This window comes from Euprymna scolopes, chromosome 2 (genome assembly GCF_053919585.1).
Source record: "Euprymna scolopes isolate OS-2025 chromosome 2, ASM5391958v1, whole genome shotgun sequence".
Taxonomy (NCBI): Eukaryota; Metazoa; Mollusca; class Cephalopoda; order Sepiida; family Sepiolidae; genus Euprymna; species Euprymna scolopes.
In genome coordinates, this window is record NC_136483.1 from 192,633,193 (window position 1) to 192,645,198 (window position 12,006).

Genomic DNA, 12,006 nt, shown 5'->3' on the forward strand with positions numbered 1-12,006 from the left:
CCAGAACTGATTATTACAATAGTACATTAATAGAGGTAATAGTATAGGTTCGGCTTCAGATAGACACCAAATATTAAAGTGTTAACATTTGTATATCAAACAAAATTGTATTTAAAAAAGAAAAATTTAATTGTGGAATAAAACTTAAATATCTTTCAAAATTGTTTAACATTTTATTTGAAACAGTTTTTAGTTCTTATTCAGAATTCATCTTAATTAAAAAAAACAAAAAAAAACACACACACAAAAAAAACAAAAAACAAACAAAAAAAAAGTGCCTGTCATGGAACGAAGATGTTATATTCCAAAAATTATGTGAATTGATCAAGTAGAGTTTTTTTTTAACTAAGAAAATTAAATTTAACGATTTTTATCAATTAAATTTTTTTAATTATTTTGAATCCAAACAAATACATAAGTATACATCTATACTCTTATAAGTTTTTTTTTTTTTGTGTATTGATATTCATATTAAAAACCCTATTTTCTATTTATTTAAAAAGAAAATACAACTTTCTTATGAGTCATGGAATTACATTCATCTGCAAAAGATCTAGCTAATTTGCATATTCTTTTAAATATTCATTTTAATTAATTCCTGATTATTTTTTTTTTTTCGGTTTTCTTATAGAATGATCATCTTTAACTATTATGTGTAATTATATTCATGCAGATATTCTTCATGATTTATACTTGCATAGTATTTGTGTGAATAGGTTATAGTAAACACACACCTCTTTCTATATATATTAATGTATGTGTATATATATATTTGTTTTAAAAATTTTGCCTACCAAACTCCTCTGTCAGTTTTTGGTCTACAGACATGAAACTTAATATATAGGTTATTCGAACCCATGCAAAACTTAGCCAGGGAAAATTGGCTCAAAAGTATGAAAATTAAAAAAAGGGAATTTGCCAGGTGACGGTTGAATGACGACATTACGAATATGCATGCTTATGTAATAGCTATTGGTTCATGTTTTAATTTTTAGCCTTGCAGCAAACATGTCTTCATAGGTCAGGCATTAACATCAAAGGAAAAAGTAAATTGTAAGCTAAACGTTTTGGTTTCGATTCTCGGTGGTGGCACACAAGTCATTTTTTTTATTTTAACGTTTTAAATCATTACTATATATTGCGTCCAATATAATAATATGGAATCTGCATTAATCAAAATATTATATTTAAGAATATTTTATGTAATTTTAAGTGTAATCCTAAATAAACACCCTATTTTTTTTTAAAGATGCTGAATAGTACTGAGGAAGAGAAATGACAATCATTTCAAACAATTTGAACTGTTTCAATCTTTAAAGATGTGTTTAACCCTCTAGGGCCACCCGTGCCATATATGGCATGATCCTAATCAAGAAGATTAGAGCCAAAGGGGACAGATGTGACACATTTCATAACTTTCAAGTTTTTAAATGAATTCACTTTTTTTTTTTGTTCAGGTTCATGATTCTTGGTCCAATAAAATCTATAATTTCAAATTTCAGAATTTTTATTAATGTGCATTAATAAGTATTAATATGTTCAGGCCCTAGAGGGTTAAGGAGATTGTTTCGTGGTTGTCCAGAATTCCCTCTATATTAAAAAATAAAAATACAAAAAAATCTGTATTATATATGTATGTAGTTTATGATGAAACGAAACTATATTCGAAAAGTCAAGTCAATAAAGCAATTTTATTTTCATAAAGAAAATCATTTTTAAACGATTTTAAGCGATTAATGGGACATTGTAGGTATTACAAGGCTCTTGCAAGTTTGAATTATTGTGGAGTTATCTGCTATTGTTACTTCAAGATGACGATGCAAAACAGTCTCATTTTGCTTACTCATAAAATTTGATTTTTTAGTTATCAATAATACTACTTGATCAATTTATGTGATTTTGGAAGATGACATTTTCATTCTATTATGAGTACATGGATAATAGATTTTTTACTTTTCTTTTTTTAATATGGGGAAATTATGGACAAGAACCAATTGTTACAAAGAATTAAGAATCAAAGAGAAATAAAATTTATATTAACTTACAAGAATAAAATTTTTAACAAAAATAGATGTAATTAAAAAAAATGAAAACAATAATGTAACTTCAACAAAATTTGAATTAAAGCAGGATTTTTTTTTTTTTTTTGGCAATAAACAAAATTTTTTTAATGAAAACATAAAAATGAATAAACAGTAAAAAATGCTGAAACTTTACACGAGTGATGGGGCGATTCCAATATTTTTACCTGATTCCAATACAACTGCTGATTCCAATTCTTTTTAAATCTCTAAATAGCGTTTTTTTCTTTACTTTTCAGAATATCATCAAAATCCATGTAATATGTGCACATATTTTATTTATTTTATTTTTTATTCAATTTTCACCCCAAACAAGGCACAGTGCCACTTTGAAGTAGGGAGCTACTATCGGGGGCATAAGTTGCAGGGATATTATGAAGGAAGAGGAGTAGCAAGATATCAATTCACATTACACTTGAACTTCTGCATGTCAGTACAGTTGGGAAAGCAGAATCTCGGAAGGGAGTTCCAAAGTCTAGCAGTTCTGGGGAAGAAATTATTGGAGTAGAAGGTTTTCTTACACCTAGGGATCTCTGTGAAGGGGTGGGATTTAGCTGCTTGTCGGGGGTATTCACGTTGAGGGGGTACAAGTGCTTGTAGTCCGTCAGACCATTTACCATTAAAGTACTTGTAGAACAGGTAGACGGATGCAACATTTCATCGATGGGACAGAGGCTGAAGCCTAGATGACAGTTCAGGACCTATCAGGTTGGCAACTCTCTTTCGAATCCTGTCCAGGAGTGAGAGACAAGTAGCAGATGCACCAGCCCAAATGTGACAACAGTACTCCATACAGGGGCGAATGGTGGCCTTATAGAGGTACAGGATACTTTCAGGCGTAAGTAGTTTTCTAGCATGGTAGAGAGAGTCCACCTTCTTCGCAGCAGCCTTGGCAATGCTCTCAATGTATCTATTCAGTTTATGCTCACTGTAAACATTAGGCCGAGGAGTTTAAAGGAAGTACTTTCGGGTAATGTGTCCTTGGCCATTGCTATTAGTGGTAGAGAAGGGTTCTTGTAATTATTGAAGGAAACAAGCTTAGTCTTGGTAGCATTGAATGTGATCATCCATTTTTATCCCCATTCCACTACAGATTGGAGGTCATCCTCCAGTGTTTCTGTTATTTCCTTAGATATTTTCGCAAATGCAACAATACACCTATGGGTGTGGGTGTGAGGGTGTGTGTGTGTGTGTGTGTGTGTGTGTGTGTGTGTGTGTGTGTGTGTGTGTGTGTGTGTGTGTGTGAGAGGTGGGGGGGGATATTAGATGTTAGTTTTACAGGTACTTTTTTTTTTCTTTTTTTTTTTTTTACATGGAGTTCACCACTTATCAAGGCCCAATGGCCACTCAGGGATAAGGGTTATCATGTGTACAGTAATCAAAGGGATAGTGTAGCAATAGTATTGGAGAATTGGTAAGGTGTCATTACTTAGGGGGGGCGGTTCATCAGGAATTTGTTTGTGTTGGACTTGAAGACATCCAGGTTGAAGTCGGGAGGGAAACAGGCAAGCGGAACAGAGTTCCACAGGCGTGAAGTTCTAAGAAAGAAGCTTTCTTCATGGTATCTACGTTTTGATTTAGGCACATATAGGGAGTGGGGAAAATTATTGACGGTGGTTTCAGCTAGTCGAGTGTTTTTTGAGAAAGATTGGCGAGGGGGGACCAGAGAATGGAGCTCAGACGAGCACCTGCCATGGAAATAACGTTAGAACAATGACAGGCTCGCTACGTCTCTTCTGTGGGAAAGAGGTTGCAGAGTAGAGAAAAGGGCATCCCCCACCAAGCCACGGAGTCTATTTTGTACTCCGTCAAGGCAGGATAGGCTGTTTTTTGCAGCTCCCACCCAGATGTGGCAGCAGTATTCCATCCTTGAACGTACTTGGCTCTTATATAGATAGAGAATTGCATCATTAGTAAGATATCTTCTGGAGCGGTAGAAGGATCCCACCATTTTCCCAGCGACCTTGGCCACAGACTTGATGTATGTGTTCCATTTAAGATCAGGTGTAAAGGTCAAACCCAATCATTGAATATTTAACATTTTATCATTTGTACCAGTAATGGAAAAGCAAACAAAAGCAAACACATAAAAAAAACAATTAATAGAATCGTTTTTAGCATCGGAATATAAGCACAAAATTTTCTGATTCTGATACCTCCCAAAATTCCAATTTTTCTGATTTTGATTCAAATTAATCATCCCAGCTTTACCTACAAGGCCACCTGGTTTGGTTCGATGTACATCAGGCCGAATCAGAGTGGCTAATTAACTGTTTCAGCCAATGAAAGTTAAACTTGAATTAAATGATGGATGATTTTTCAACAAATATTTTAAGGGAATCTGCTCTGATGAACTCGCAGCACTTGTGCCCTCTTGATGTAGATACCTCAACTAACTCAAAGCAGCAAAATACCTCCCCTTCATTGTAGAGATCCCTAGGTACTGGAAAGCCTTCTACTCTAATAATTCTTTCCTCGGACTGCTAGACTTTAGAATTCCCTTCCAGATTTGTTTCTTTGGCTGTACTGACATGCAGAAGTTTAATGTGAACAGACATCTTGCTGATAAACTCCCTACATTACAGTAAAAATATTTAAAAGAATAAACGATTCAAATCCATTGTGAGAGTATTTTTTTATTTTTTTTACAAGGACATCAAATGAGTTTGCATTTGTTATGACATCAGCTAGAAAAAAAAAAAAAGGACGATGGTTATTAAGTGGGGTTCAGGGGGGAGGGGGGTAGATAGTCAGATAATTCCGACCCATTTCAATGCGTTCATTTTGAATAGACCGATCCATTGTATTTGATCTTCTGTGAGGAGCAGAAAACATAAGCTGTGTATAAATTTGAAAGACTTGCTTAAGGGTTTTATGATAAAAAAATTTGTCATCATGGTCAAGGAAGATAGATTAACATTCCCAAAAGGTTGACACTGACCAATGAGGAGATTTCCATTAGTTTTTGTTCGATAAACATAACACTACAAAATTAAACACATGGAAGACAAAAAAAAAAAATTGGCGTTTGTGTAGATTAGTGACCTTTTAAATCAATGCATTTCAGATGAAAATATTCTGTACTTACTTGTCATGTTGAAATTAATATAAATTCCAAAAAATGATCCGGTAGAAAAATAATTACAAGTAAAAATAGAATTTATCAAATTATTGAGTTTTATCGTATGTTTTTAATGTGGAAGAGTTGTGCAACCAATTCAGTATTAAACACTGACTTATCTTAAGGGTTTGCCATTTTTAAACACAGAATGTCAGAACATAATTGAAGATATTTTTTTATTAAAAATACATGTAGCACGTCTTCTGCGGGATTATTTTTTTGAACTTTTTGGAATTTAATTTCGACCTTACAACGTTAGTATGTAATGTTTTCACCTGAAATGCGTTAGTTTAAAAGATCACCAATCAATACAAGAAACACCGAAATTTTATCAAAATTGATTGCATTGAATTTGGATAATTTTCTGGTCCCCAAAATGTACTAAAAAAAATATGCCGACTTTTGATTGCGTTAGAAATCAAAATGTGTCATGAAAATAAAAATTGCGTAAAGAAATTTGTTTGGAGATGAAATTGCTTCTATTTTGGCATTTATAATTGCTTTTGATAGGCAATTTTATAATGAAATAACTGAATCTTAATTACAGATTTAAAAGCTCGGGATTAAACCAGCAATCACAAAGAAATTGTCCCCTCAACCCAGATTGTGATTTGAGACAAATTTTTTATCTTCAGAACAGAAAATTAAAAATTTTTTTTGGAAAGAAATTAATTTCAAATAAAAGACGATTATAAAATAAACTTTAAAAATTCATCTAGGTTCTGCTAAAACTTTATGTAATTATCTTGTTTGTTAGTGTGAACACTTTTCATCTGTATATAAACGTTTTAGATGGTGGGAGGAAGTGCAAATAACAAAGAAAGGAAAAGGATATGAGAAGTAGTGGGAGGAATGGAATGATTTGGTTGTTTTGGTTTTACAGCATATCAACCCCCTTTTGGATTATTTAATACCAAATCCAGTAATTTCGGAGAAAAGTTTAACACTTCCTGTTCTTTATATATTCAAATATTTATTTATGGAGTTTGGTTTTGTTTTGTTTATAGAGGAAAATTGTTATTTTTGTTTTTGGCTTTGCAGAACATGATTGAATTTTACAAAGCAAAAGGGAAAACAATAACATCAACGTTTGGTGTATTTTAGGCCAAGAAGTTAGTATCTTCAGACAGGCTGATCTGCTAACACAAGAGAGAATTGGAACGATGTAAATAAGTAAAAAGAAGAGAGGAAGAGGTCTGTTATGACATTACAAGAGTTTCATGAATATTTGAAATTTCTAAAATTTATTTAATTTTTGTGATTACTCTTTCTCCCTATCCCTTTTCTTTACATCATTCCGTTCCTCTCACTACTTCTCTTATCATTTGGTCTTTTATCTAAGTCAATCACCCTTCTTCCTAATACATCTAATACATTCATGTACAGATGAAAAGTGCGCACGGTGACAAGCAAACAAGGTAACAACACCAAGTGCTTCAGTAGTTAATATTTAATGATATACATAAATACTAATCCAATGAGTTACAAATGGTTTGATTCAGTTTTAAAGAGAATAGTTATACAAATTTTGTTTTTTAGTCCATTTTATATGTGATGTGAGGATGGCTTTGAGGGGTGGATTTTGGAAATTCTATCAAAAGAATTTTTTTTTTTTTTTTTTTTTAACTTTTTGCTTCCCCTTAAAACAATGTGATGCAAGAAATACGGTGTTGATTCAGAACCTGACCTAAAATCATGTCCGCATTTTATGCCAGTTTACTGTAAACTGCTGGGAAAAGCTGATGCAGCTAGCCAATCAACTGTCAGTAGACAATGATTTTGTTAACAGGAAAAAAATACTTAACTGATACTATTTTTGAAAAAAAAAAAAAAAGTTTTTGATCATAGTTTTCCATGAAAAAGAAATTTATGTCATTAAAAAAAAAAAAAAAAAGTATATAGTCACAGTTTAGACACTTTCATCTATTAACTATCATTTGACATGCCTTTCAACCAGATAAACCAATATAGTTACCTCGATCAACATATAAACCTCAATTCCAATAGCCCGGTCGTATTTGACATAGTTGAACACACCACTAAGAGAAATTTACTTTTCCTGAGAAAAAATAAAAATACTTTTTTCGTATAATTAAACTAGCAGCAAGTTTTATCTTCTTGCATTAGTATTTGGTTTTTGGTATTTTTAATTTACCGTCTGATAGTGTTTGTGTCAGCTTTTTCTGGTAACTTTCTGGGTTATTTATCGTAAAATGACGGAAGATACTGACATAGTCTTAGGTCAGGTTCTGGATCAATACCAAAACACTATCTTTAGAAAAAAAAAGCTTGCTTAAGAGCAAAGGCATTTTGTTTTCAAAGCCTTTCAGTTATAAAAGGAAATTCATGTGAACTAGAAAATTAAATTTTTTTTATCCAAAAAATTAATTTTTTTTTGTTGAAAGATATTTTCTTTGTATAAAAATATTTTTTTCCTGAATTTAGATTAAAAATTGCATTTTGATAAAGACAGCCTTAAAAAGACTTAAAATCATCCGCAAATGAAAAAAAAAAAAAAAAAAAAAATGCAATGACATCCAATCATGGAAACCGATGTGTGGACTTTACTCTCTGGATTTGAGAGTAGCAATTGTTTTAGGTTTCCACCGACTGAACATTCTTTCTGTTGACAACCATCAGAGTATGAAATCCTGCTGGACTGAGATAAAAGTAGCACATGCATCGCTGTTTATGAAGCAGGCCATCATAAAAATGGACAGAAAATGATAGTTTTTGTATCAGGAATAAAAGAAGCATTTAGAAAACATTTAGAAAAATAATTTCTTTGTTAATGAAAAAAAGGTTTTCATTATAAAGTGTGTATAATGTCTCGCATAGAAGTGTAAGTGCCTGTGATAAACCCAAGGAGACCAATGATAATGATGCTGACATCTTTTGTCACAACAATCCAAGATAAATGTTCTCCTTCGGCTGAATATGTTAGGATTTCAATGAGAGGTGGAAAGATTAGAGCAAGTCCACTGCTGGCAAACGCTCCAATCAGAGTAATCAAAAGTTCCAAGTGCGGAACAAAAGCAGCGAGCCCACCTGAAATAAAAGGAAGAAATCAATAAAGAAAGAGATAAAGAATTGAAAAACGGTTTTTGGAAGCTATTTCAGAAAAATTCCCTGGAAAAAGATATTATCGTAGACTTTCAAATCGCTGGACTGATCACATCTGCAGCAATGTAAAGCTTTTGTTTCTAACCATGTAGAGCTATTCATACAGGGTGGAATGATAAAATTGTCGCCCTAGAAAAGACAGCATAATTCTATTTCCGTTTGATGAAAAATGGTTTTCTTTCTTTTTTTTTTTTTTTTTGTTGCAGACTATCTACTAGTTGGCCAGTTGTGTACAAATCCCAAGAGTAATAGGAGCCTTCTATCATGTCTGAAAGTGACACAATGTTTAATACACAAGATCAGAGATGCACAAGTCATGCTCTCTGCCGATCCAAGTTATTACAACAGGACCATTGCCAGCACCCTCAAAAATCATTGCTGAATTGTTACGAATAACAAGGATGTACCAAGGATGATGAAAACAAAATTTCCAGCCAAAGTTCTGGTCTTCTTTTTTATACAAAGGAGTCACCACTTATCAAAGTCCACAGGCCACTCAAGGATAAGGGTTAATGAGTGTACAGTAGTCAATGGGACCATATTGCAGTAATCATTAGCAGTGAAAACATGGCTAATCAGACCACTTAAGAGAACAGCTCATCAAGAACTTGTTTACGTTGGTCTTGAAGAGGGCCATATTGTAGTCAGCTGGAAAGCAGGAAAATGGAAGAGAGTTCCACAAGCATGCAGTTCTAAAAAAGAAGCTTTGTTTATAGAATCTACGTTTAGATTTAGGCACAGATAAAGAGTGGGGGAAATTATTGATAGTGGTTTCAGCTAGACAAGTGTTTTCCATGAAAGCTTGGCGAGGTAGGGGCCATAGATTGGAGCCAAGACAAGCATTCACCATGAAAATAATGATAAAGCAGAGACAGGCTCACAACGTCTTTTCTGTGGGAAAGAGGTTGCAGGAAAGAGAAAAGGGCATCCCCCATTAGGCTATGAAGTCTATTTTGAACTCGATCAAGGCAGGATAAGGTGCCTTCAATAGCAACATTACTCCATCCTTGGACATATACATACAAGTAGACAATTGCATCAGCAGTGAGATATCTACTAGAGCGGTAGACGGATTCCACCATTTTCCAGCACCCTTAGCAACTGATTTGATGTACATGTTCTATTTCAGATCAGGACTAAAAGTCAGACCCAGAAGCTTGTCAAAACATGGAGCCTCCTCAAGATGAGAGCCATTCATTTCAATTGATGCCAGACGGGGATCAGAAGGTTGATGATGTAAAGATAGAAACTTGGTTTTAGATGCATTAAAATTAACCAGCCACCTCTATCCCCATTGTACCACGTGCTCAAGATCAGAGAAGAGAGAATCAGAGAGAGAACTTGGTCATTTACAGTCTTTGAAGTCTTGCCACTTCATGGTAGTGTCATCAGCATAAATGTCTACAAATGATCTAAGGATGTGATTTGGGAGATCATTGATATAGATCAGGAAGAGAGTGGAGCGCAGGATGGGCCTCTGGGGGACTCCAGCATAAATACTGTAAGCTTCTGATTTCTGCCCATCAATCATTACTCTTACGAACACATCAGAGAGAAATAATTTAACTGAGAAGACATTTCCATCTTTAGTATAGCTGGAGATCTTTTTTTTTTTTTTTTTTACACAGTGATCACCACTTATCAAGGCCCGGAAGCCACTCAGGGATAAGGGTTATTGCAAGTACATCACGTTAGTGAGGAGATTTTATGAAGTGTTTAATTAGGGGGGCGGTTCATTAGGAATTTGTTAACATTAGACTTGAAGACATCCAAGTTGTAGTCCGGAGGGAAGCAGGCAGACGGAACAGAGTTCCACAGGCGTGCAGTTCTAAGAAAGAAGCTTTGCTCATGAAATCTGCATTTTGATTTAGGCACAGATATAGAGTGGGGGAAATTTTTCACAGTGGATTCAGCTAGACGGGTGTTTTTCGTGAAAGTTTATGCCATATCCTATCAAAAGCCTTTTATATATCAAGAGAAATTGCCCTAGAAAGGAAGCCTCTGCCGAGAGATTCACTAATCCTATGAGATAGGACCATTAGCACATCTGTTGTAGATCTTTGGTGTTTTTTTTAAGTGAGAGCCACATCATGCTACCTCACATCTTCGAAGTTGGCTTTGAAGTCAACACTAAAGTGTACCTGGATGTGTTGAAGAGCGTGGTGATCCCCTGGTGCAATCAGGTGGCCACTGGCAGACCCTGGGTGTGGCAGCAAGATTCAGTGCCAGCCCACAAGTTCAAAGAGACCCAGGCTTGACTTCAGAAGGAGTGCTATAACTTTGTATTCTTACCTCACTGCCCCCCCCCTCCTCCTCCAACCTGAACTTGCTGAACTACTTTATTTGGTCTGGACCGATATCAAAATGGTGATTGAGGCTGAAGGTGACTATATATGTCAGCTCTACTACATAATCAAGTTACCCGAATTGATTTTTTCAAGAAAAGTTTTAAAATAAAGCTGTAGTTTATCCATTTATTTATTATGGAATATTATCCTCATCTTCTAGGTGTTTCATAATGTTTCGGCCAACTATTCCTCTGGTTAACCACGGCGGGATAGGAATGTTGGAGCTTCTAACTGCATCCTCAGCAATTACTGCCTTCCATAGTTGTCGTCAAACCACCTGATGAAGACAAAGGAATAGTCGGCCAAAATGTCGTGAAACAACAACTAAAAAGTGAGGATAATAGTCTGCAATAAATAAATGAATAAATAATACAAATTATTCATCTCAATAAGAAATCCAGTTAATTAAATAATACAAATTATTCATCTCAATAAGAAATCCAGTTAATTAAATAATACAAATTATTCATCTCAATAAGAAATCCAGTTAATTAAATAATACAAATTATTCATCTCAATAAGAAATCCAGTTAATTAAATAATACAAATTATTCATCTCAATAAGAAATCCAGTTAATTAAATAATACAAATTATTCATCTCAATAAGAAATCCAGTTAATTAAATAATACAAATTATTCATCTCAATAAGAAATCCAGTTAATTAAATAATACAAATTATTCATCTCAATAAGAAATCCAGTTAATTAAATAATACAAATTATTCATCTCAATAAGAAATCCAGTTAATTAAATAATACAAATTATTCATCTCAATAAGAAATCCAGTTAATTGAATAATACAAATTATTCATCTCAATAAGAAATCCAGTTAATTAAATAATACAAATTATTCATCTCAATAAGAAATCCAGTTAATTAAATAATACAAATTATTCATCTCAATAAGAAATCCAGTTAATTAAATAATACAAATTATTCATCTCAATAAGAAATCCAGTTAATTAAATAATACAAATTATTCATCTCAATAAGAAATCCAGTTAATTAAATAATACAAATTATTCATCTCAATAAGAAATCCAGTTAATTAAATAATACAAATTATTCATCTCAATAAGAAATCCAGTTAATTAAATAATACAAATTATTCATCTCAATAAGAAATCCAGTTAATTAAATAATACAAATTATTCATCTCAATAAGAAATCCAGTTAATTAAATAATACAAATTATTCATCTCAATAAGAAATCCAGTTAATTAAATAATACAAATTATTCATCTCAATAAGAAATCCAGTTAATTAAATAATACAAATTATTCATCTCAATAAGAAATCCAGTTAATTAAATAATACAAATTATTCATCTC

At 33.1% G+C, this 12,006-nt stretch overlaps 1 protein-coding gene across 1 annotated transcript in view; it reads right to left on the minus strand.

Annotated features, from left to right (window-relative positions):
- Positions 1 to 149: 149 nt before the first annotated feature.
- Positions 150 to 12,006, minus strand: part of LOC145300440 (proton-coupled amino acid transporter 2-like) — a 108,248-nt gene continuing 96,391 nt past the window's right edge. Inside the window, 1 exon segment of the mRNA XM_080144483.1 lies at positions 150 to 8,250. Within this exon segment, the coding sequence (XP_080000609.1) occupies positions 8,012 to 8,250 (239 nt within the window). The 3' untranslated portion in view covers positions 150 to 8,011.